The 27,794-nt window shown below is 37.1% G+C and overlaps 1 protein-coding gene across 1 annotated transcript; it reads right to left on the bottom strand.

Annotated features, from left to right (window-relative positions):
• Positions 1 to 1,971: 1,971 nt before the first annotated feature.
• Positions 1,972 to 27,070, bottom strand: LOC143854935 (auxin response factor 12-like). The gene is made up of 15 exons (XM_077365078.1): positions 25,643 to 27,070; positions 18,670 to 18,782; positions 18,481 to 18,579; positions 18,334 to 18,390; positions 18,101 to 18,256; positions 17,941 to 18,025; positions 11,427 to 11,517; positions 10,826 to 10,990; positions 10,600 to 10,722; positions 10,444 to 10,519; positions 9,755 to 9,902; positions 4,911 to 5,830; positions 4,413 to 4,603; positions 3,243 to 3,434; positions 1,972 to 2,304 (listed from the first exon to the last, which is right to left on the bottom strand). Exons 1-14 carry the CDS (start codon positions 25,683 to 25,685, stop codon positions 3,257 to 3,259), a joined length of 2,445 nt encoding a protein of 814 aa, XP_077221193.1. The 5' UTR covers positions 25,686 to 27,070; the 3' UTR covers positions 1,972 to 2,304; positions 3,243 to 3,256.
• Between the last annotated feature and the right edge of the window lie 724 nt (positions 27,071 to 27,794).

Below are 27,794 nucleotides of genomic sequence, written 5' to 3'. Positions count from 1 at the left end.
ACCAAAACTGAAACCTTAAACCTTGATGATCACATCATCAGTAAGCACGATCGCACACAAGTTAAATCAGATCCAGATTTGATCACAAGATCAGAACTTCATAAAAAACCAGCAGTACATCACAAATGACAATGGGAAACCACCATCCAGATATGATTACCAGAACATGATCGCACAATCTAGTTGATCATAACACAAGTATGTTAGAGATTTTCAAAATGTTTTGGGTAAAGACAAAATATTTGAAAGTGTTTTATCAAATAAAAGGAAATAAAACAGATTTTCATACAGGGCCGGTCGACCGCGGATTGGAATCTGGAAGTGTATATAATTTCCAGAAAGGTATTGTTGGTCGACCGCGGGTAGCTCGACCGACCGTGGTTCTTTGGATCGAAAAAATAAAGAGTCCAGAACCATATCGGCGGGCGACCGCAGGTAACCCGGTCGACTGTGGCTGCGCAGAAATCTATCCGTTGGGAGAAAAATGGACACATCTTTCCACTTCCAAATTTGAATCTCTTCGTGTCCTTTTGCTTCACAACAGTGATGGATGATTTCAAACTCAATGGACACTTTATGAATGATCCAAATTAGTTATATCGCGAAGAGTTGCGATCTAACGGCTATTGTACAAACCAATCTAAAGGGTACTTTGAATGGATGCTTTTCACATTGAAAAGGCATCTGTGATCTGTGGCTCTATAAAAAAAAAGCAGAAAATCTGTCTTTTAATAGTTAGTTATTACTGAATCTTTTCTCTCTTGAAATCTCCTATTCTCTTGTTTTTAAAGGTTGAGTTGTAAACAAAACAGTGCACTAAATATTATTTTTCTACAGAAATAGTTTTAGTGAATTTCTCCGGGGCTTGTAATTCTTAAAGGGTGTTTTGGGTTTGGTTCCGTTTGTGCAAAGCGTCGTCAAACATTTGTTGGATATTCCTACAAAGCTTCATTGTATCTTCGAGGCAATTGTGGATCCTCTACGCACACTACTGGTGGGGCGAAATTTGTCTTCAGGAAAGTGATTACGCGCCTTAAAGCATCACCACTTAGTGATTTTAGATCTCCATCAATTCCAAATCCCACCAACAAAATAGTCTTCAAAACAATCCTATTTATTATGTCATAAAAAGAAAATACGATACTCAATGCCACACAACCCAGCCACAACAACAAACCATTATGGTTGTTTAGAAAAAAAAAGAAAAAGGAAATAGATTGAAAAAAAGAGAAGTAAAAGTAAGAAAGGAGAAATCAAGAAGAAGAAAGGTTATACTAGGAAAAGGTTCAAGTGTTCAACTAGTTGATCTGATAGCACGTAACATGAAGCAAAGAATAAAAAAGGACAAAGAGAAGAATACGGCTCAGGGAGAAAAGGTTATGTTCGGACTAATGTGGTCAACCACATTATATTGCATATTTAAAACTATAAAAACTACAATAGTACACCTAAGCACTTAAAATGCATCATACAACCAAGATGTAGAAATAAACCTTGGACACAAATACTAGAACAAAGCAGGGCCACCATAATAGCCTACACCAATGTAACTATATCCTACTTTACCATGCCATCACAAAACACCTACGCACTGTACCTTTTGGAACTCATAAAAGTGTCTATATATAGAAACTACAAAGTGATCTCTTCCAGAAGTGACCAAATCCAAAGCCTCTATAGTAATCCTCCAGTAACTGATTACATTCTATCCAGTCGCAACAATATTAGGTTTGTGAGGTTCTACCATAGGTTGACATGGGGCTTCTAGTTGATTTGAAAGATGGAGACCAATGTCTCAAATAAATGTCGGTGAACATTTGCAAAACCCTAGAACAGTGCTGCATGTTTTTCAACCTTGATGGATGCTAGTTTTCATAATCACCTTGTAGTTTTGTATAATATCTTTTCCGCTATCAATTACGAATTTGGATGGCCAATCAATAATGACAACTAAAATAGTGGTGCAAAGAATTTGAGCAGTTAATCTGAACAGAGTGATATACATATTAAACACCAAATTACGGAATGACAATTAGTAATGCTATTAGAGGTTTGCTTACTGATTATGACCACTGATTGCAAGAAATGAGTCATAAATCATCAACTGAGACATAAACAGAACACATGAAGTTAAACTGTAAAAAGGACAGCAGGTGTTTGTCAGTGTATATATTACATAGGAAATTGTGGAATACTGGGATCTACTCACCATCCATAGTCCTTACCTTCACCTCACATAATTACTGGTACATGGAACTTGCAAAGTTGGAAAGCCCGGCTGAAAAATACACATGGACCAAATACCTGCATGCCAAGAATGTTCTAGTCGTGATTATATGACAGATGTGTCAGCAAGTATGAATATATGCAGGGATGTGCTCGCAAGAATGTGTGCAAAAAACTACTAAAAGGATCACTTTCTACAACCACACCAAAAATTTCAAATGGTAAATCTCTCTTTCGAGCCACAACATTTATTGTAGCGTCAAGTTGAAACCACATACAGATAACTTTAATTACCAAAAAGGGAGAAAGCGGGATTTGAGGTTCTGAGAGATACTAGAAAACTAATTTTTGACCCAAGGCAGAAGAAACTTAGAACAGCCAAGGACATGGCATCAGATTTCCGTACATCAATACCCCCAGATAAAGGGCGCTTACTACTACACTCAAAGACTTTTTTAAGTTATGCGAAGCACATGCCAGCGCCATTTTGGTTGTTGAATGGGGTATGAGAATTGCCAGTGGTCGATTTTTATTTTTTTTTGAAAGGTAAATGGGCTGAAATTGGAAATTTTGAAAGCGTGAGTATGAACTTATGAAGACACTAATGGACACTCAAGTCTATAAAAGGGGTATTATGGAGAGTAAAATAATTTTTAGCAACTCTTTCAGAATTTGCTAACTCAACAGCAACAGTTTCATTTTCCGAATCTCCCACCCACACTTTCCATTACCACACTTGAGAAGAGAAAAATTACCAGCGCCTACAAACTTCGACCATTTAGCTAGGCAATAACAAAAGTGTTGCAACAGTTTTTTTACATGAATTTGCAAATTAATGAACATTTTGAATTAACATGCTTCCCCTTAACAATAAGCCCATTTACTTGAAAGGTTAATATTAAGAAATCATTTATATAACAAATATGCATTCACATATATGCACACAGTGTGTGTTGCTCTGTGTAACAGTGCCTTCAGCTGCGCCTATGCATGATTTATGTGCATGTAAGACTTACCGCTTTGTCTCCTTTCAATATTCAAACGAGCCAACTGAGGTTATGCCAGACACAAGGTTTCGAGCCTCACAGCTGGTGTTGCTCAGTTTTTGAGCTCCACTTGGGTTTAAGGACTCAAATTCCTGCTCACCCAATTTCTGCACATCCTCAGGAGAAAGTATCTTGATATACCATACGTTATTTACAAAAGCCCTGCATAAGTGTTCATATGAGTCAGAACAACCAGAACAAACAAACAATTTAAAAAAAAAAAAAAACAGAACAAAAGAAATAAAAGATTCATAAAGCTTTATTGAGCATAACAAAACATAGTGGATTAACGGACAATACATTTACGAAGTGCAAAAATCCAGAAAGGTAGTAGTTCCCCCTTATCCCCAAACACTTCATGCACTCTATAGGAAACTCGTATATGGTGGCCTAACCAGTTTATAATACTCAACGAGACTATTCATAGTTTTTTATGGTGAGAGAACTATGGTTAAGGCAATTCACAACAAGTATATCATTTGTATCGGATATAGGCACTGTTGTTTTGAAATCTGGATAGCCTTATTACCATGACATGCCATTTATTTTCAGTCAATACCTAACAATACATTTGACCATAAGATAATGATAAGAAAACAACCTTCAACATCCAGAAACATAATAGCCCAAACTTTGAAAAATGATCAGCATACAATTTTCGGAAAGGAGAAAAACAATCAAAGATTTTCAATAAACAACATACCATGATTTACCCAGAAAATAGAACATTCAGAAAGTGAGAAGAGAAAATCCAATTCCGACATAAGCATGAAGATTACATATGTAATTATTTCATATCTGGCTGGTGCATAACGCTAAAAGTATGGATTCCAACTCATCCCGTAGTGTGATAGCATGGCGACTGTACTGGCGTGACAGAAACTAGTCAAAATTTTGTAAACTAAGCCAAGTTCCATTTTACGTAACTGTAGCTTAATTAAAAGAATGCAATCACGGCCAACTATTCAATGTGGAGGGGAAAGTACAGATGGCATTTTTCCAAATCCCAAAACAACCCTACTATGGAGCAACAAAATCAATACCAACTGGGTTTTATGTATATGATTAAAAAAAAGGGAATCCCTTTACTCTTTGGAGAAAACAGGTCAATTTCCAAAATCATTTATAATAGATACTTACTCCCAAGGGTCGTCTCCAAGGAGAAGCACATCATTCTCCCTGTCGACAAATACAAGCTGCCAGCCTGATCTTAGAGGGTCCTCCAACTGACCCTCAATGCCAAACATCTGACCCAGCTCCTCTCGCAGCTCATTGTAGCTGCTAAACCGGGTAATGTCCAATGACCTCCCAACTGATCCCGACTTATAAACCTGCACAAATTTAAACAGAAATTTCAGTTCAACAACTTTAAGTTAGAATTATGGTTTTAAATTTTGACCAAAACCGAAATGATCCAAAACCGAAATTTCGTTAAAATGCTTTTTTTTTAAGAGAAAAAGGTTTCTACACTTTTTTAAATTGTGTTCCAAGATTTCGGCCGAAATTTCGTTACAAAAAAATGAAATTTCATTTTTTACCGAATTTCGGTTTCGGCCAAGTCAAGTCTGAAACCCAAACCAAAAATGATTTAACACCATGGTTAGAATAGTAGGAAAGAATCTTGCGTGCTGTTCTAACCTTCACAAATGTCCTGGTTGTCAGATCAACTTGCTCAGGATTTTGTAGCAAACCGGACGAGTCATCTATGCAACCATACATCGAGCTTTGATAACCGGAAGCAGAAAAAGCAGAACTCAGATTTGGAACTTGAGTAGGGAGTAACGATGAGTCAATATTAAAACCAAACAAGGTATGTGTCTGGGAATCTCGACTGCAATTTTGTGGCTCCATGGCACCATCTTTCCCAGGGAATGGGGGAAGCAATACTGTATTCCCAAAGGGGCTGACCTGTGGCATTGTAAACTTTTGTACCCAAGTTTGAGGGTCCTGTTCGTTTATAACGGACTGGCCAATTCTCGAGAAGTTCAGAAGATTGGCACTTCCTTCCGGACACAATGAACCCAACATACTCTCTACGGATGTAGGTGTTATGGGTGATGAGGTGGCATTTGAATCTGGAAAGGATGTTTTTTGGCACAAAGAAGTGGGCAAAGGTGATAGCTGCTGGTGAATCTGATCATTTGGAAAATGAAATGTTTCTTGATAGGTTTGTTGTTGTGTTTGATGATTTTGTTGATCATTAAATGGCTGCGGAAGGTGTTGCTGTATAAGTTGGTTCCGAGGCAGGTTCTGTGACATATTAGGCAACTGTGATTGTCGAATAATTTGCGTCTCCATAAGTGGGTTGGACCTGGTCAGTTGTTGGGGAGATTGGAAAGGTTGCTGTAAGTGCAAAAATTGTTGTTTCAGAGAATCCCCACTTCTTATATCCTGCAACGCCGCTGCAGCCATTGCTTGATACTGATCATGCAAGGGGTCAACCCTTTGTTGCATCCAGGGGACCATACCAAGTGCCTGAAAATTCACGGATTGAAGGCCTCGCACTGCAGTGTCTCCTCTCATCCACATGAAGGCATTACCTTCATCTTCTCTATTTTCTACAATAAGGAAAAAAAATAGATAACGAATATTATTGAATGATGAGAACACAATTTAATATGGCATTTGATTTAAAATAACCCTTTAGCGAAATCCTGACACGCTCACTAGAATGCTTCCTCAGCTCATCCTATATGAACTTCAAGGGTGTCTTAAAAAAACACGTCAAGGGTGTCTTAATGCCAGCATAAAACCATAAGCTTTTCGAATTTAGAAATCATTCACAGATATAATATGGAAACGGAAGAAATAACAACCTTGAAAATTACCATTCAAAAAAAAAAAAAAAAAACAACCTTGAAAATGATCCAAGGCCAATTCAATTTTCAATGTTTGTGGAACAAAAAAAAGTCCCACTAAAAGCTATGCAGTTGTAGACTATGAATCTGCAAAACAGTGATCTCATAGAGATTCCCAACCCACATGCTCGAGAACTTCAAATATATCTCATAATTATTATACTTCACACAACATATGTACATAGTCATAAAAATCCAACCCTTGAACAGTATGTTGAAGACATTACAGGGGTCGGAGAAACATATATTTCAAAGACCACAGTGGCGGCCCATTGTGAGGTTCAGGTGTTCATACAATTTTTTTATTTTATTTCAGAAAAATAATCCCTTTCCATTGGATTTCAGGAGGGTTAAGTCTACCATCACTCTCCCCTCTTTTAGTGCTAAAGGGTAGAAAGCATTCAAGCAGCTTTAAGTGAATAATACCCCATTGGTTTAGCTCGCTTGTTATTGATAACCAATGGGTCTATTAAGCTCATTCGATGGGTCAAGTATTTGTGAATAGTGAGCATGCTGCATTGGCAGTGTCATTTGGGATGATGAACCACGATACCTAGGTTAGAATGGATTTCTCAGGGCCAGTGGGGGACAAAAGACTCAATGATGTGGAAGTTTTAGCTCTCAAGTGTGTTGTCATGCTGTTAAAGGTGGCCTTTTTGGGTCAAAGGTGACTCCTTCAATTTAGCTAGATGGATGAATTGCAAACATTGAGTGCCTTTGAAGGATTGCAAACATTATTGAAGAGATTCTTGAATGCATTGCGGACTGTCAATTTTTTTTAGGTACGATGTGTGGATAAGTCTGAGGTGGATTCGTGCCCGTGAGTGTGTTTCCAGGATAGTGAGATTTCCCTAATTAGGGGCCCTCTCTGATTTGCTTTGTGTGTTGTTTTTTGTTTTGCTTTTTGTGACCAGCTTGTTCATTTGTATTTCTTATCATTTCAATAAGAATGCTTCGTGCCATTCAGAGAAAAAAAAACTTCCAGGTCAGCATGCATATTGAAATAGTTCACCATTAAGCAAATACTTGGAGGATCATGGGGCCCATATATGCAAGCTGTTGGAATATGTTTTTTACCTCAATGTAGGGGCATTATTATCCAATATATTTTTTAGTATATAAATACAATAACGTGAGTGAGGATTTTTTTTTTAATAGTAACTGATTTCATTAATACGTGAGTGAGGATTTGTTTACACTTTTCTCATGATTCTCTCTTCTTTTATCCCTCTTTCTCTTTCTTCTTCCTTTGCATGGTTTTAAATATCCACAGAAATATCTTCCAAAAAAAAAATCCACCGAAACCAACACGAAAAGACCGATATCCATTTCCAGCCCCACCGAAATGCACACCGAAACTGAAATGCATATTGAAACCAAAATCGAGTGTATTAGTAGCATAATACATCAGTATGTATTTCATAATTAAATTACTATGAATTGTATTTGAAATATGAAGTATTTATTATTTTATTATGTATAAATATTTTCATGAAATATGAATTCTGGTATGTACATAATTATCATATATGTGCGACAACGCATGTCACTAAGTGCTCAATATTGTGAAACCATTATAGATGGTTGTCTTGATTATGTGATGGTCTCTAAGTGTGTATTTGTGCTTATTTTAGCATTTCCTGAAGTTTCATCTTAAAATTTAATCATTTGCATATGTTTCCATACGTTGAGATAGACGAGAAAGATCTCCCAAAAGGGAATTGTCTAAATTATGTTGGCTACAGTGACACATTGTGGTACAAGTATTATTATATTGATGCAAGATGGATGTTAATCGCATGAAAAAGAGAGACACTTCTATGATCCACACACTATAGGCTTTGAGATTAAGGCGGGGACATGCAACTCTCCATTCCTACCACTCCGATTACTGATCTGTCTATTGATCTTCCTCTTCTACCCATGGAACTGGGATTTTCAGCCCAATGGAAATTTTTACAGTCATCAACAAAAATACAAACAACCATTGGTGGCGACGACAACAGACATCAGTGAGCTAGCATCCTTTACAAAAGCTACTGCCAGTGATAGAATGGTTGAAGCTATTGTTGATCAGATTGGAGCCATATCCAAAAATAACACTTACGGTGTTGTACTTGAACCATCAAGGTAAGAATGTTGTTGGATGTAAATGGGCCCAAAGATTGGAATGGAAACCAGGTGATACAACGAAAGATACAAAGCCTGACTTGTTGTCAAAGGTTATAATCAGCAACATTGCCTCGACGATGACTATACATCTATTCCAGCAGTAAAGAGCACAACACTTCGATTGATTATAGCCTTAACCAAACTCTTTGGATAGACCTTATCCTAGGTAGATGTCAACAATGCATTTCTTCGTGAGAATCTGAAGTAAATCAAATAACTCCTTGTTCACCAGCCGCACTTCATCAGGTATGACATTGATTAGCTGACTATATTATAATTAATATAATTTGGGCAATGATTTATTCGCACCCCCTGAAGGATAATTGGCACCCCTTTAACGTGAAAAAGAGTTAAAAGTCTGCCCACAATTCACGTTAAAAGGGGAGCGTATTATTCTACAGGGGGTGCATCTCCCTATAATTTTCTCTACATAAATTAAAAGAGTAAAAGAATGCTTACGATCAAACTTGACACAAAGGATCGTAATAAGTTACACTACTTCCGACATATAGATATTGGATTCCTTAACAAGTTTCTCAGGATACTCAAATGTTGATTGGGCAGAGGACACCTATGCATAGTAGCAAATGGATTTCTTGCTTCTTGGAGAAGTGATAAACAAAGGAATCTGGCCATATCTAAAGCAGACGCGGAATATAGAGCCGTGGCATATGAGGTCACATTGGAGAGAGAACTGCTACCGTGACTCACATGCATTGCATTGTGACAGCTAAACTGCCATTAAAATTTTAAATAATCCTAATTTTCATACGAAGACCAAACACGCTGAGATACTCACTTCGTTTGTGGAAAGAGAGAAAGTGGAAAGGTGATAGTGATACCACAACATATACAAAGGAAGGACCAGGTGGTTGATATATTCACCAAAGGGCTGACTACAAATCATCATTTCTATCCACTTGACATGCTGAAAATGTTCAGAGGAACACACTTCATATTTATGGGGAGTGTTGCAGAGAACATTATTAGCCATTAAGGGCATACTTGTAAATGAAAATGTGATTGATAAATAAGTTGTAATGTGTTTAGAATAATTTTATTTGAATACAAGGCAAACCACATGAATTATGTGGCTTCTCCCATTTCTCTCTCCCTTCTCTTCTCGCGTCATTCTCATCTTCGGAACTCTCACACATGTATGGAGACAAACCTGCTTGCCAATATATTGTATTTAAAACTTTCTAAGTGTAGAGATGAATCCAATCTCATAACTAACGAACACTTACGATTTACTAAAATCACAGAGCACCAACCCGCTAATAGTATATGTCACGCCAATTAAACTCAAGGAAGCGATCAAACTGTACCGTACCAAGAGTGCAATTGTAAATATAATGTATAAATAATGGTACCATGAACTAGTCTCCATAATGCAGAGTAAAGCGACCAAACAGTACTGGAAACAAAGACCATTTAAACGAGAATATATACCTTGGAAAAAAGGTAAGCCGGGATGCCAAGGGCGTTTCATCCCAAGGGGAAACAATGATGGATACATGGGGAAAGTTGTTAAAGGCTCAATTTCCCACAGAGACACTCTTGGCTGTCTCTCGCCTGCGGTTGACTCATCCCAACCAACCTGCATTTTTAAAAAAGAAAATTTTATTCGATGTCAGCAAACCGTCATGCACTATAATTTGAATTTTTGAGCAAAGAAACGTTGAAATGCGCGGGCAGGAATCGCTGAAAATGGGAGGTTCTTTACTTGCTACAGAATGACATATGTCTGCAACATTTGCCATTCAACAAAAAAAAATGACAATGTCGGCAAGATAATCGAGGAAGAAAGTGTCGAAGGGAAAATAGAAAGATTCATGACCTCATGTACTAGTAATATATCTTATTCGATTAACTTTTTATGCACGTAGCCCACAAATATGTAACATAATAAGGGGAATCAAGAAGAAAAGAATGTAATTGAAATAATAGTTATGTATCCCATAATCACTGGCACCTGATTGGATATCTAAATCTAGATAGTCCCCTCTAAAAATTTATGAATTCAAACCAAGGCCTCTCCCTAATTTAGTTTAATAAAACCTGACCTGAACGTCACCGACCTCAAACTCAGTAGACCATTTAGACTTTGCCAAAGTATCTTTCCACACAAACTTGCTTACCTTGACAGAAAGCCAGTGAGAATTAGGCCAACGAACAGGATCCAAATCACTTATTCCAGTTATTGTACCCATGTACCTGGATTAAAAAGACTGATAAAAAATACAACAAATTGTCACTTTATGAAAATAAATGTGAATAAACTCCCACAAGCATACCTACGGACACTTGATTCCTCGGTCTCAAAAAGCATCCTGAAACGCATTCCAACTGATACACGAGTGTGAAATACTGCTTTCACGTATTTTGAAAGTGGTATGACAAACTCAGATGGACTAGCCCTGCAATGATATGCATCCAGATGAAACCATAAAAAACATATTAGTAAAGAAGAGCTATGACAACATACAGAGAAGAGAATTAAAAAAAAAAACACTTTGCTACCTTGGGTTATAAAAAACAGTGAAACGACTATTTGTGGCAGCGGCATGAGCTGCTGCAGCAAGTAGTCCTATTTGCATGCTGTCACTTGATAGAACAGACGAAGGCATCACGGTTGGTGGTCGACTGGCGCGCCGGATACCCAATAAAAGCTGATTTTTTTCATTCCTTAGTTTGACAACAAAACACAGGGATGGTAACATGTTACAGGTCACAAATCCATAAGCTTAATCTCAGCCTATGTCACAAATATCTCCGATATGTCACAAAATATCACAGTTTTATCGCGACATTTTGATAAAACGACAAAATACCGAACTAATCCCGGTATTTTAAAAATATGGTGATGTTTTCGTTTTTATCATAAAATGTCCCGATAATATCGTGATATTATCCCGATATTTTTACAATATTTTATATTTAATATTTTTTTCTTAAATTTAATATTTTTTAAATAATTTTATGTTTACCATTTTCTCCCTATATAAACCCAAAAAAAAAAAATTAATATATCCCAAGAATTTCCTTTGCTGAGAAATTCCCGACAACGAAATCTGTGACATAGATCTCAGCTGGGAGCAATAGGAAAAGGTAAAAGCCTTACCAAATGAAAAGGACAGAATCCCCAGCAACAAGCCTCTTGGCACTGACAAACACACTCCAGCCTGTAGTAAGAAGATGCCTTTTGGGCTGGCCTGCACAAGCAACAGTAAATTGAAATAACGGCCATTAAGTGAGTCAGAGAATATGATTTTGGTTTTTAAATAAAAAATATTCAGCATCTGCACATATAATATATCAAATGGCATAATGAAAATAAGCCACTGTGTGCATGATATGTTTACTTGTTCTTATTTTTTCCGTACAATTTGTTTCTGTAATGTTTGCATCAATGTTGCAAGAGTGTACTCAAGACCACATGAGTCATGAGTAATTCAAATACCTCATAAACTCAGACATTTAGCATCTGCCCCAGTCCAAATGAGTCTAGACTTAGTTGCCAATTTCTTTTTTTATTGATTGAAATTTTATTAAAAGGAAAAGACTAGGCTAGGCAAGGCTAATAATACAGGCTAAATACAGGTGAGATACAAAGACAAAGAAAAACAAAACAAAAATTACAGACAAGGCATCTCGAGCCAAATCATCAAACTATAGCAAGATCACTGATGTAGCCAAATAATACTAAATTGCAGTGTACCAGAAAATGCGCACTTGCATACCCTGATCTCCATGTCCAATGAACCCAACCTAGGATTTACCAACCTAAAATTGCAGTGTACCAGAAAATCAGCACTTGCATACCCTGATCTCCATTTCTAATCAGCCCAACCTTGGATTTACATTTTCAAATGTATTAATTTTGTCAGTAAATTATTCCATGTGACAGTAAGACCATGGTGTAACCTGCATCAAGTCTCCACCATTGCAGGCAACCAAGGTTTTAAATTTCGATTTTGGTTCCAGTTTCGGTCATGGCAGAAACAAAAGCATTGGTTTCGATTGAAAATTTTGGTGGAAATCCAGCAAAATCACAAAGCCGTATGGAAATATATGCAAATGATATAATTTTAAGATGGAACTTAAGGAAATGCTAGAATAAGCACAAATACACACTTAGAAACCATCCCGTAAGCAAAACAACAGTCCAATAATTCAGTACACACCTTATTTCACATGCAATTTATATAAATATTTATAAATAACATATATACCACATTTCACATGCGATTCATGTAAATATAATTATGTAACACATTGGTTTAGGTATGCATTTCAGTTTCGCTATGGATATGTTCCAGTGACCCCCTGTGCAAAACTTAAGGGTGTTCCAATAATCAAAACATAAGCAATTTTTCTCGTAAGTTGTTCCCTTGTTGCCATCTCTTTACCCTGAAAGAGGCAGAATGGCATACACTCAAGGAGGTAGTAATTAGAAACTATGTAATTAGGAGTCGCGTTGAGTGGAAGTCGAAGAAGTTGCACGAAATCCCGACCCAAACAAATCTTTCTCCCGTATCGGGTAAAAATGACTAGAATAATCCTGCGTCATGGAAAATGACTGAAATACCCCTGAATTGAGTGAAAATGACCAATATACCCGAGTCATTGAAAATGACTAAAATACCCTTGTGACATAAAAATGATCAAAATACAGGTAAAATGACTATAATACCCCGTAGTCATGGAAAATGACCAAACTACCCCCATGACATAAAAATTGATCAAAATATGTCATATCAGGTAAAAATGACCAGAACACCCCTACATCATGGAAAATGACCAAAATACCCCTATAGAGTGAAAATGACCAAAATACCCTAGTCATGGAATATGACTAAATACCCTTATGAGATAAAAATGATAAAAATACCCCCCACATAGGGTAAAATGACTAGACTACCCCCGAGTCATGGAAAATAACTGAAAGACCCCTATATCAGGTAAAAATGACTAGAATACCTAGGGGTGCAACTCGGGTTTTTCAAAACCCTACCCTACCCGAGAATTATCACGGGTCGGGTCTAATTTTTTACAAGAAAACCCGAGATTTGTAAACCCAACCCTACCCAAGATGGTTTCTCGGGTTGGGTCGGGTTTTCATTTTTTTGCGTAGGATAGGGACTAATTTTAAAGATTGAAGGAAAAAAAAATCTTAACACCAAAAATCTCTAAATTTATGTATAAATTTAAGGATGTTATATTTTTACAGAACAGACATGATCTCACCTCCATGAAAGCAATTGTATCTATATATTGGAAAATAATTTTCTATGTTATTCAAGAGATACTTAAGAAAGTCATAGTACACCCATATGAGTCGGATCGGGTTTCAGGTTTCGGGTTTCGGGTTTTTTTTCTTTAAACCCGGCCCTACCCAAGATTGAGTCGGGTTTTCTAATTTAAAACCTAACCCTACCCAAGACCCATGATTTCTAAACCCGACCCATGTTATTTTTGGGTCGGGTCGATGTGGGTCGGGTAAAACCCGACACGAGTTGCAGCCCTAAGATTACCCTCATGACATAAAAAATGATCAAAATACGTCGTATTAGGCAAAAATGACCAGAATACTCCTACATCATGGAAAATGACCGAAATACCCTTATATATATTAGGTGAAATGACCAAAATATATGATTAAAATACCCTAATGACATTTACCCTCTACAATATGTGGTCATGGAACACTAGAAATAAAATACCCTCCTTATTTACTTTGTACCAGTGTTCTAAAAGGCGGCCTGGGCGGCCGCCTAGGCGCTGGGCGTGGAAAAAACGCACCGCCCAGGCCCTAGGCGTTTAAAAAAGCGGCCTCACCGCCTGGGCGTTATTAGGCGGCCGCCCAGGAGATGAGGCGGCCGCCCAGGCGATGTGCGTGGGCCTGGGCGGGGCGGGTTTGGGCGGTGTGATAAAAGAGGGGGTGTTTGAAGTAATAAAATGGGTGCCTTTTTAGTTATTTTAATTTTTAAAGAGGGGTGCCTAAAGAAATAAAAGGGGTGCCTTTTTTAGTGTATTTTTTAGTTTTTATAACCTAAAACCTAAAACGTAAAACCCTCACCCTCTTCTCAAACCTCAACATCGACTAAAACTAAAAGTCTAAAACAGTAAAACCCAAAAACTTCAAAACCCTAAAGCTTTAGAAATCATTGATGCAAAGGCCAAAGATCGGCTTGATAGTCCATTGCATTTAGCTGGCTACTTCTTGAATCCTTACTATTACTTTAGAGATGATAAAGTAGAGAAGGATCCTCGTGTTATGGATGCCATGATAACTTGCATTGAGAATTTCTTCCCCGACGATTTTGATACCCAACATATACTGTCTAATGTGGAATTGTTGAAGTACAAGCAAGCCTCGGGTATGTTTGGAAGAAAATTGGCTATTATGGGAAGATCAAAAAATGATGACAATTTTGATCCTAGTAAAGCTTTCAATTTTACTTATAACTTATTGAGTGTAGTTTATAAGTAAAGCTTTCAATTTTACTTATTGATTTTGGTTAATTAGCTGGATGGTGGTCCAATTATGGTGTTGAAATACCAAACTTGCAACGAATGGCGATGAGGATACTTTCTTTGACTTCAAGTTCCTCGGGATGTGAGAGGAATTGGAGTACTTTTGAGGGGGTAAGTGTTAAAAATAATTTAAAGAAAATTTTAGAGATTAAAAGTTTTGCTACTAATATACTAATACTTGCATTTTCTTTTTTTAGATTCATACGAAGAAGAGGAATAGGCTAGATGCTTCAAGATTGAACAATCTTGTTTATGTTCAATTCAATGCTAAGCTCTTCAATGAGAAGAAAAGGATGAAAGAACGAGGAGGAGATGTGTTACTAGCGAATGAAGCTAGTAAGGCTCAAGGATGGATAGTGGATGGTGGTGACGAAGAAGAAGAAGATGAAGTCTACCCCGGTTCGGGACTTACTTGGAGAGTGGTTGGAGAGGCAGCAAGAGCAGATGATGCTTTAGAACCTCGGAGGAGTAGAAGAGTTGGTGGTACTTCTTCTTCTTCCTCTCGTACCATTCCCAGGAATGTAAGAGAACTTGATGAAGATAATTTTCAATTGGATGATGAGACAGAGGATGAGGGGGTGGATGAGGAGATTGTGTTTGAAGAATCAGATGAAGATAGAGTCTTGGTCTTGGAGGAAGAGGACAATGATTTATGAAAACTGAAGAAGTGCTTGGATCTTAATCTTTTTTTGGTTATGGATTTGTGTTGTATTGTTAAATACTTAAATTATTAAGTATTTTAAGCTTAATTTCTTATTAAGTTTTTGACTTTTTGTTATTATTTAATGTTTAGTGCTTATGCATAAAATGGTTTGGATTGTTATGTATTCAAGTACTTATATTTTATATAAAAAAATGCAAGAAATTATGAAAATATATTAATATCTAAAAAAAAAAATGAAAAACGCCTAGAAACGCCTGGGCGCTGGGAGGTCAGTCAGCCGCCCAGCTCCGCCCAGCGCTTTTTAGAACACTGCTTTGTACAATGGAACAACGAAAATTAAATCAAAAGTAAATGAATATATGGTAAGTAGATTACACTAAAATGGTTCACCCTGAAATGGATTACTCCCTCATATTTACCCTCACTGGAACAGACGGAAACAAAAACATTTTGGTACGTTTCGTGTCGGTTTTGGTGGAAATTTAAAACCATGCCGGAAATATGTGGACTCTTCTAAATGGGTAAACTACAGCGTTGGACACATGTTGGATTATCTATTTTTTCTGAATATAACAAACACAAATTTATCAACATATGTTGGAATTGACACTCTGGATTCAGTGTGACACTTCTAGATCTCTTTTATCTATTTTTTCTGAATATTATAAGCACATATATAATTACCACAAGTTTTGATATTTATCTATCTTAATAATATGCTTTGTTTTTACTTTAATCAAAAAATAATAGTATGCTTTTTATATGGTAACAGGCATTCATGCAGTTAGTCCAACCTAGTAGAACCTTATTAGGTCTTATTAGAACCTTATTAGTAATTCTTCTTTACATAGAGTTTAGTAGTACCTAGAACTTGGTAATATAAGACTAACAGCTATTGGAAACATTCTCTCGCTCTACCGTCATTTTGGTGTTTAAGGTAATCTGATACAAATACAATGCATGCCAAATGTGTTCTAGATATGGAACACATCTGGGACATTTCATGATCTTTCTTCCTCCATATTGTCTCTAGCCCCCCCGACCGGCGAGAGTGTGGGAGAGTCATGCACTGCCTAGAATCTGTGCCTTTGGGTGGACAGCCTTCCAGGACAAGATATTGATGGTAGATCATCTGCACAGCTGTCGTATGCTAATCATTGATCATTGTGTTCTCTGTGTGAAGGGGGGCAAATCAGTCGATCATATTCTCCTCTATTGCAGGTACGCTAGAGGTTTGGGGATGCATTCTTAACCGCTTTTGCATGTCGTGGCTGTTCCTTCTCCATTTAGCCGACCTCTTGGACAATTGGTTCTCGTCTCCTTACCCCAAGAAAGGCAAGATACTTTGCAGGTTGGCTTTGGTGGATACCATGTGGGTTCTTTAAAAGGAGAGAAATATGCCCGCCTATTCAAGAACTCCATAAAAGGTCCACAGTCCTCTTTAAGTTCATCTCTACCTCTGACTTCTGACCTTAATCGATGTTGGTATGAGGTTTGCTCGAGCAACGAGAAGATGAAGACCACCGCTTCTCCTAGTTGGACGCCCCACCCCCACCCCACAAAAAAAAAAAAAAACCTTTGATAGGTCAAGCATTGATAACCCTGGGCTGGCCAGTGTGGCTGGGTGGATCGACTGGTAGACGAGGTCAGGTCAGTTAGATGGGCTTTCTCAGGTCTAATTGGGTTCAAGGATTCAAAAGAGACTGAAGTAGGGGCATTATTGCAGGGAATCAGACTCTCCGATAGTGGTGTCTTAGCAAGATGTATCGTGGAGGGGGACTCCCTCAATGTTATTAGATAGATGGATGGGAGTCGTCCTCACCCTTGGTGATTTGCCCCTCTGATAAATGAGATTCGACAGTGTGGGGGCTTCCCGGTTCGCTTTCAGTGCGCTCGGAGATCAGCTAACGGTGAGGCAGATCGTTTGGCCTGTGAGGGTATTGATAGATTGAGAATCGTGATTCTTGATGAGCTTCCTCTTTAATATCTTTGTCTGTGGTCATTCGCTTTTTTATTTTATTTTCTCTCTTTGTATTCTCTAACCATCTTAGTTGCAGCTCTTATTTCTTGATTAATAAAATTCACACCATGTAAAAAAAATACAAATATAATGCTAACATATCCCATCCAACCCACTCCACCACCTTCACAGCCCCAACTTTGATATTCAACCAATTCAATTGATTACTTTTCATTTTGGTGCTTAAGGTCTCCCATCAATCTTCAGTTATCCACGAACATCAAATTGAGGAAACTATAATTTATGGAACGGATATACTTTTTTGAGAGTGTTTTTTGGTTAATGCTAAAACAGGCTTTCATTTTTATCAGGTAAACTGGTCCAATAGCTGATGCTGTGAAAGAGATACCTTCACCTAAATAAGATGGGGAAAATGTTGTAGTCATTAAAAACCTTAAGGAACTCTTAACTTACCTCGAAAAATATGCCGGAACTTCCACTCAACATCATGGAGATCCCTTGCAATAAGCTCTTGAGCTGGTGGCTGCAGGGAGAAATCCTGAAGGAAGAAAAAATAAAGGTTATCTCATTAAACACCACACAATACAAGACAACTTTCGGATGAGAAACCTACCAGTGGAGGGAACACTTTTTCGGCTGCACGGCGAGGAACAGAAAACCCACCATGAGTACTAGTATCACTCGCAGTTAATGTCTTACAGAAATAATTTGTGGGCTGTTTGTTTTGAATTCCCAGCTCAGCAGGAAGATAGGTATCCTTTTGTTCTTGCTGAGTAGAAAAGTTCCAAGAATTATTTTATGCAAGCAATGGAATAATTGGGTTGTAACAGACAGATTCAGGTTTACCTGGCTTAGAGGCTGCAAGGTCAGTTGAGCATATACTTCATCTGTTTCAACATCTGCCTGAAATTCCACATCACATTGCTCTTTTTAACCATTTCCCCACCTTCCAAAAGATAGTGAAACTTTGAGAAAGATTACTGTAGAACTCACATGCATTGTAACATTGTGAAGTTGGCAGATAAGTTGAGGAGGCAAGTTTGGATAATTGGGTATGTGTCCATCAATTTGCTTGTTCGTTGATGCAGCAACCTCAACACAATACAAGGTTTATTAACATGCTATACAAAAAAAAAATTTAAAAATATAAAAATTGAACATTTTCTGCTAATTTATTTGCACCTGTTCACTATGACCTTGAGGAAAGTAAACAACACGGCTACCGATTGTCGGTAAGCAGACAAGAGGGCCAGCGCAACAATGCCAAAGCTCTGAATTCAAACATCTCTTTTCTCCTACAAAAAGTGCACAATGTTTTTTGTTAGAGATTTTCAAAATGGTATTGGAAAATTAATTGAATTTTCACAAGTTATTTTAAAATAGAAAAAACAATTTTCAAACAGGGCCGGTCGACCGGGGGTTCTTGGTCGACCTCGGATTGGTTTCTGGAAACATAAACAAGTTCCAGAAAGGCATGGCCGGTCGATCGCGGTTCTTTGGATCGAAAAAAAATAAAAAGTCCAGAAGCCTATCGGCGGCTAACCGCAGTTGTTCGAAAATCTATCCTTTGGGAGAAAATAGACATGGTTTTTCACTTCCGTTTTCAAACTTCTTTCATGTCTTTTGCTTCCCAACAGTCATTGATGATTTTCTAGCACAATGGACACTTTGTGGATAATCCAAACCACTTAAATCGCAAAGAGTTGCGATCGAATTGTCATTACTCAAACCAATCCAAGGGATGTCTTGAAGAGATGCTTCTCTTAGTGAATAGACATCTAATGCTCTATAAAAAGAGCAGAAATCTGTTTTTCCAATACACAGAAAAACAGTTAGTGCTGCATTCTTTTTCTTCTCTTGAATCACCTACTTCGTTGTTTTCTCAAAGTTTAGTTTACATAAAAATAGTGCACTAAACACTGTTTTCTGCAGAAACAGTTTTAGTGATTTTTCTAAGGCTTGAAGTTCTTAAAGAGGTTTTTGGGTTTGATTCCACTTGTGCAGAGTGTCGTCAAACATTTGTAGGATCTTCCTACAAAGCTTCATTGTATCTTGGAAGCAATTCGTTGATCCCCTTTGCACACAAATGGTGGGGGCAAAATTTGTCTTAAGGAAAGCGATTACGCGCCTTGAAGCAACTCTACATAATTCTACTTCTAGAATTTCCCACCAACAATCTTAAGACAAATTTTCTTTCTTTTTGAGTGCTGCAATGGTGTTGTTTTCGATTCATCAAATGACCAAGACTTCGTCAAACTTGAACGCTTTGACAAAGGGAACTCAAGCGGTGGCAAAAGAAGTTGCACTTCATTCTCACTTCGCTCAAAGTGGTCCGTGTTCTCACAACCCCAAAGCCGGTGGCAGTTGAAAATGAAACTCTAGCACTGGCTCGTGCAAGGCTGAAATGGGAACAAGACGACTACATCTGCAAAAGACACATCCTCAACACTATGTCAGATACTTTATTCGACATATATCAGGGAATGGGATCAGCGAGCGAGATTTGGAATGCACTTGAAGCAAAATACATGGCGGAAGATGCAAGTAGGAAGAAGTTTACTGTAAGTCGGTTTTTGAATTTTCGCATGGTAGATGATAGGTCGGTCATTGATCAGTTGCATGGAATTCAACATATAGTAAGTCAAATACATTTGCAAGGCGTTCTTCTTGATGATTCTTTCGTTGTTCCTTCGATAATTGACAAACTTCCACCAACTTGGAAAGACTTAAAGAAAAAGTCTTAAACACAAAAAAAGAGGAAATGTCTCTTGAAGACTTGGCTCAATGCCTTAAGATTGAGGAAGAGTCAAGGATAAGAGACTACAAAGAAGAGCATGAACCTCTATCCTCTAAAATCCATTTGGTGGAAAATGTCAAGGACTCGAACCAATAAGGAAAAGGCAATCGGAAGAGAAACAAGAATCCTGAAAAGAAGTTCGATAAGAACAAGAAAAGAAAAGTGGCTTGTTTCAATTGTGGCAAACCTGGCCATTACAAGGGTGAGTGTCGACTTCTTAAAGATAAGAAGTCGGGTGTACCAACAGACAAAGAAAAGTTTTTTGCCATGATTTCAGAGGCAAATGTCCTTGAAGATGGCAATGATTCGTTGATTGACTCGGGTGCGATGAGACATGTCTGCAAAGACAGGAATCTATTTTCATCTTATGAAATAGTTGAAGATGGAAGTATGCTCTACATGGGCAATTCGTCGACAGCAGAAGTCAAAGGAAGAGAATAGGTGGAACTAGAATTCACATCTGGAAAGTATCTCACTCTAACCGATTCCTATCTGTACTAGAAGTTAGAAAGAAATTGGTGTCTGGAAGCATTCTTAACAAGAATGGCTTCAAACTTGTGTTTGAATCTGACAAGTTTATTCTTACAAAAGGAGGTACCTTTGTAGGGAAGGAATATATGTATGAGGGAATGTTCAAGTTGAATATTAATAAAGTGAATATATTTGCTTATGTTGTTGATTCTTCTTTATCATTATGGCATAGTCGATTAGGACATGTTAATACTAAAAAAATGGATGATATGGTTAAATAAGAATTGATTCCTAAGTATCAACGTGACTTGGTAGACAAATGCAAAATATGCATGCAAATTAAGATAATTTCAAAGTCTTTTCCTAAAGTGTATAGGAATAATAACATGTTACACCTAGTTCATAGTGACATGTGTGATATACATAGTGTCCCCACTAGAGGAGGCAAAAAGTACTTTGTCACGTTCATTGATGACTATTCAAAGTACTGTTATGTATATCTTCTTAGTCACAAAAATGAGGTTTTTAGAAAGTTTAAGGTGTATAAAACTGAAGTAGAAAACCAATGTGGATCAAAGATTAAGTGCTTAAGATCTGATAGGGGTAGTGAATATTACTTTTAGGGGTGTTCATTATTCTGTTATAACCGAATAACTGAACTGAACCGAATTGGTTTGGTCGGTTCGGTTCCGTTTTTTTCCTTTTGAGTTTGGTTTCGGTTATTTTTTTTTTGAAATTCGATTATTCAGGTTCGGTTTCGGTTATCACCAAAAAAATTCGGTTAACCGAATAACCGAAATTATAATAAAAACCATTATTTTTTCAAAAAAAAAGTAATATATGGGCACTCCATAGGATGATCAAAACCGTCCATTTGATTGATCACAACTTAATTAGGTTGTGTTCAAAAAATCATTTCGATAGGATAATCTTAGCCTTCTGATCCAAACCGAGATTTTGCTTTTTTTCCTCTTTTTCTCCTACTATTCGGTTATAACCGAGTAACCGAATTTTTAATCGGTTCGGTTTTTAAAATTTTCGGTTTGGTTTCGGTTATTGAAATTTGATAACCGAAATTATTTCGGTTATCAAATTTTGGTCTATTCGGTTCGGTTATAACCGAACGAACACCCTTAATTACTTTCCTGAATTTTGTGAATCAGAAGGTATTATTCATGAGACTACTGCCCTACTCCACAACAAAATGGAGTAGCTGAAAGGAAAATAAGACTTTAACTGAAATGGTTAATGCAATGCTTGTAAATTCTTATTTAAACAAAAGTTTTTGGGGTGAAGCTTTACTTATGGCTTGTCACATCTTGAATAGAGTTCCAAGTAAGAAATCTAATATAACTCCTTATGAGTTTTGGAAGAAAAGAAAACCAAACTTAAGTTACCTTAAAGTTTGGGGATGTAGGGCTATAGTTAAAGTTCATAAACCTAAATTGAGAAAGTTAGGAGAAAAGAGTATTGAATATATTTTCTTAGGATATGCCATTCATAGTAAGGCCTATAGGTTTCAAGTGATAGAACCTAATGACTTTCTTGAGATAAACACTATAGTTGAGTCAAGAGATGATATTTTCTATGAAAATAGATTTACTTCTATTCCAAAGGAAGTTGAGTCTAATACTTCCATGGAACCCCCTCTAGAACTTTAAAAAGAAGTCAGTGAAACTAGTGAAATAAGAAGTAAAAGAGATCGAAAAGAAAAGAGTTTTGGTCCTAACTTTGTTACCTATCTAGTCGAAGGAACAAGAGAAAAACTCCATACTTCGATCATGTTAGACTTAAACATAGAAAGTGATCATCAAACCCATGTAGAAGCCATAAAGTCACAAGATCCTGCCTTTTGGAATGAAGCAATTAATGACGAAATGGATTCTATCATGAGAAATAAGACTTGAATATTAGTTGACCTACCACCTGGGTCAAAACTAATAGGTTGTAAGTGGATCTTCAAGAAGAAGATGAAAGTAGATGGATCAATAGAGAAGTTTAAGGCAAGACTAGTTGCCAAAGGGTTTACACAAAAATCCGGTATTGATTACTTTGACACTTATGCACATGTTGCTAGGATTACTACTATTTGAGTCTTGATAGCTCTTGCTTCTATATACAAACTTCATATTCACCAAATGGATGTTAAAACTGCATTATTGAATGGTGAATTGGATGAAGAAGTATACATGGAACAACCAGAAGGTTTCATATTATCAGGACATGAGCATAAGGTTTGTAAACTAATCAAATCTTTGTATGGCCTTAAGCAAGCCCTTAAGCAATGACATAAAAGATTTGATAAAGTTTTAGTGTCAAATGATTATAGGATACATGAGTCAGATAAGTGTATTTATAGTAAATTTGAAGGTAATAAAGGTGTTATAATAAGTCGATATGTTGATGACATGTTAATATTTAGTACAGATATTGAATATATTCAAAGTACTACATCATTTTTGTCTCAAAACTTTGATATAAAAGACATGGGTGAATCAGATGTAATCTTGGGAATAAGAATTATAAGGAATGACAATGGTTTGATTTTAACCCAATCGCATTACATAGAAAAGATGCTCAAAAGATTCAATCATTTTGAGTGTTCACCTGTTTCAACACCTATTGATCCTAGTGGGAGGCTATATCCTAATCAAGGTAGGATCATTTCCTACCTAGAGTATGCTAGTGCTATTGGTAGTCTCATGTATGTTATGACATGTACTAGACCAGACATAGCATTTGCAGTAGGTAAACTTAGTAGGTTTACCAGTAATCCTGGTTATGCACATTGGAATGCAATATATAGAGTATTTAAATATTTAAAGAGGACTATGGAATATGGTTTATGTTATAGTGGGTATCCAACAGTAATAGAAAGATACGCTAATGCTAGTTGGATAACTGAGCGTTAGACCATACTTCAACCAGTGGGTGGATTTTCACTCTTGGTGGTCAAGATGTCTCCTAGGCCTCTAAAAAGCAAACATGCATTACTATCTCTACTATGGAAGCAGAGTTTATTATAGCCTTGGCTGCATGTTGTAAAGAGGCAGAACGGCTTAAGAATTCATTATTGGAAATTTCGATATGGCCTAAACCAATACCATCGATTTATGTCGATTGTGATAGTCAGGCCACGCTATCAAGGGCATATAATCATGTTTATACAGACATATAGAACTTAGACATAGTACGATAAGAGAGTTACTAACCAATGAGATTGTGACTATTAATTATGTGAGATGAAGCCAAAATTTGGCTGATCCTTTAACTAAAGCTCTTGCAAGATATTTGATGTGTAAAACATCAGTAGGGATGGGGTTAAAGTCATTAACCAATAATCACCAATGATGGAACCTCGACTCAACACTTGAATAAACATCAAGTCTTGAGTTGAGTCCAAGGACATCATATGGAGTGATTGCAAGCACTATAATATACATTATTTTCATCCCAAGGTAAAGTGCTTGGTACCTGTAATGTTTACAAGGGTAAGGATGAGTAAATGGGCACTTAATAGACTTATAACATGGTGATGGAGTGTTTTAGTTACAGGGACACTCTTAATAAGTCTACCTATGTAAGTGTGGGAGTGGTGCCGCTTCCTATGAGACTTGGCTAGTCTCTAGAGCGCTCATGAAACCAAGATATAGACACAAGGCCAATTCATGTGTCGGCTCTTAGAAATTGTGTCCGGTTAGCCGAATAGAATAGCTAGTTCAAAGATACGTCTACTATGCAATTCTGACTAACTTTGATGTGTTTCACTAAGTGAATGTCCAAATCAAGAAATACCTTCATTTATGCATAAGGTTTCCAAGCCTGATGAGAAAGTTATTTTCATTTTGAAAATTGTGAGGGATTGTTAGAGATTTTCAAAATGATATTGGAAAATTAATTGAATTTTCATAAGTTATTTTAAAATAGAATAAACAATTTTCAAACAGGGACGGTCGACCTCGGATTGGTTTCTGGAAACATAAACAATTTCCAGAAAGGCATGGCCGGTCGACCGCGGTAGCACGGTTGACCATGATTGTTCGAAAATCTATCCGTTGGGAGAAAATAGACATGACTTTTCACTTCCATTTTCAAACTTCTTTCATGTCTTTTGCTTCCCAACAGTCATTGATGATTTTCTAACACAGGGGACACTTTGTGGATGATCCAAACCACTTAAATCGCAAAGAGTTGCGATCGAATGTTCATTATTCAAATCAATCCAAGGGATGTCTTGAAGAGATGCTTCTCTTAGTGAATAGACATCTAATGCTCTATAAAAAGAGCAGAAATCTGTTTTTTCAATACACAGAAAAACAGTTATTGTTGTATTCTTTTTCTTCTCTTGCAATCTCCTACTTAGTTGTTTTCTCAAAGTTCAGTTTACATAAAAACAGTGCACTGAATACTGTTTTCTGCAGAAACAGTTTTAGTGATTTCTCTAAGGCTTTGAAGTTCTTAAAGAGGCGTTTTGGGTTTGATTCCACTTGTGCAAAGTGTCGTCAAACATTTGTGGGATCTTCCTACAAAGCTTCATTGTATCTTGGAGGCAATTCGAGGATCCCCTTTGCACACAACTGGTGGGGGCGAAATTTGTCTTAAGGAATGCGATTACGCGCCTTGAAGCAACTCTGCAGAATTCTACTTCTAGAAATTCCCACCAACATCTTTCACTCTTCAAATTGTTTTTCGGACAAATAATTAGAGACCACGATGCAGAAAATTCACAAACAAAAAAACACTTTATGTAAATGACCTCTGTAATCTGTATTATATAGTTAGAATGGGGCAGACTAGAGATGTTTCATTTTCAAATGGACTAATAGAAAAAAAAGAAAAGAAAGAATAATATAAGAATAATAATCTTTAAAATGACAGACGATATACCATCCTGAGCCTGAGGAGCCAGCCCTGACGTAGAAAGCTTCATTTTTTTTTTATCAAATCCTTTGTTCAAGCAAGCTCACACAAAGATGTCCAAAGCTTCTCTCGAATTCAACTCCATTACACCAATTTCATCCATTTCTCCATTCGAAAGTTCAAAATTCTTTAATTTAAGTTTCCATAATCTCCACATTTTCTTTCTCTACAAAGTCTGTACATATGAAATCTCCTGCAAAGACAATGCTCAAAGCCCAATCCAAGCTGTGAAATCCAACAATAAACAACAGCCTTCAAAGGAGTGGAAAACCAAAACCACAATTCTCGTTCTTCAGACAAAAACCTACTAAAACCACAATTCTTCCCTGCAACTTCAAAGCAAATCACACTACAGATATCTTACAATTGCTCCTCTGTTTATCGAGATTTAGACCCTAAATCGCGAATTAAGCTTCTTCGAACTGCTGAAAACCTTCACTTTGAGAAAACCTAGACAAAATAAGACTACTCGAGAAATCTCACACTCCTTCACTAAAATCACCACAGCAATCGCATCAAAATAAGCTCAATCCTGCTCTAAAGAAGGTTATCTCTTCTAGAACGCTATGAGAGTTGCAAAGGACCGAAAAACTATAAAATTCTTTCAAAAATCACACATTTGATCATCAAAATCACCACCGCAATCACTTCAAAATAAGCTCAATCCAGTTCTAAAGAAAGTTTTCTCTTCTAGACCACTTTTTAAGTTGCAGAGGACCAAAACCGATTCCGAGAAACGCTTCTTCCACGAGATTCTTCTCACCAATCTCTCCTTCCAAAAACGTTTAGAAATCGAAAGAATAAGAAGCTATTTCGGAAATAACGAATTCCTCAACACAAATCACCACTGAAAAACGCCAAAATAACCTCAATCTCAGGCTCCTTCACCAGAATCACCACTGCAATCTCGTCAAAATAAGCTCAACCCAGCTCTAATGAAAGTTCTCTCTTCTAGACCGCTTTTAAGTTGCAAAGGACCGAAGAACGACGAAATTCTTTTCATAAATCACACATTCGCTCACCAAAACTAATTCCGAGAAGCGATTCTTCCACGAGATTCTTCTCACCAATCTTTCCTTCCAAAAACGTTTCAAAATCGAAAGAACATATTCCTTAACCAAAATCACCACTGAAAAAGGCAAAAATAACCTAGATTTTGCTCCGCTAAGCGCTCAATCTTCGAGATCGCGGTGAAAGAGCTTCCGTCTGAAAGAAGATGAGCTTCTTTTCGAATTCGTTCGTATTTTCACCAAAATCAAGACCGAAAAAAGCGCTTAAAAACCTCAAACAAGCTTCGAAAAGCGCTCGATCTCCAACATCGCCATGAAAGATATTTTCTCCACCTTTTCGACCGCTACAGTCTCAATCCAAAACGAGAGAGAGAGAGAGAGAGAGAGAAGCTACCTCTTTTATTTTAAGCTACTAATGTTGTGGCACTATCATCTTTTAATAATTGCACGAACTCATCTTGTCTTTTGTTACTGTTCCCAAAATGGGAGATGATATTTTCACCCCCTACATTACGTGCACCACCCCACTTATAACCTAAGTTGAAGTGAAAAGTGGGCAACTTTATGTCAAATCACGTTAAAGGGGTCTGTGCAAGTACTGCAGGGGTGAAAATATCATCACCCTTTCCAAAAAGCTCGAAAAGGCTCTAACTAAAACGGAGAGGAGAAGAGAATCTGGGTTCGTGGTATTATTAAAAACTGGTAGTGCCGATATCAGTACTCTTATTTTAAACCCATTCCTAAGCAACGAGAAAAACTCACTGTTCTAAGCAAAGTAGTCTGTAAATAGGAGAGAGATTTTGGGGGAAGGGTTTGCAACTTTTGGTAAAAGTTTCAATCTAGACCGTCGAGCAAAGCTAATGAGAAATCTGAACCGTTTAATTGATATGATCTATGACTGACGGGACGTGAGGCATGTGCTGTGTGTTCTTTAATGGTCACTGTCAGAGTGGTGAGAGAATTGTAAGAAAATAAAAGGAGTCGTTTTCAAGCTTTTCTTTTTCTTTTTTTACTGATTAGACAAAGGAAAGGAGAGATGATCGTCGTCTTTTCCTTTTCTTCCCAAGATATTTTCATCGGGTATCTGAGGCTGGATTTTAGTAAGACAG

This window comes from Tasmannia lanceolata, unplaced genomic scaffold, assembly GCF_043159265.1.
Source record: "Tasmannia lanceolata isolate RefF3 unplaced genomic scaffold, GAP_Taslan_0.1 ptg000020l, whole genome shotgun sequence".
Classification (NCBI taxonomy): domain Eukaryota; kingdom Viridiplantae; phylum Streptophyta; class Magnoliopsida; order Canellales; family Winteraceae; genus Tasmannia; species Tasmannia lanceolata.
Note: the sequence above shows the minus strand (reverse complement) of the source record. Positions and strands in the feature narration are given on the sequence as shown.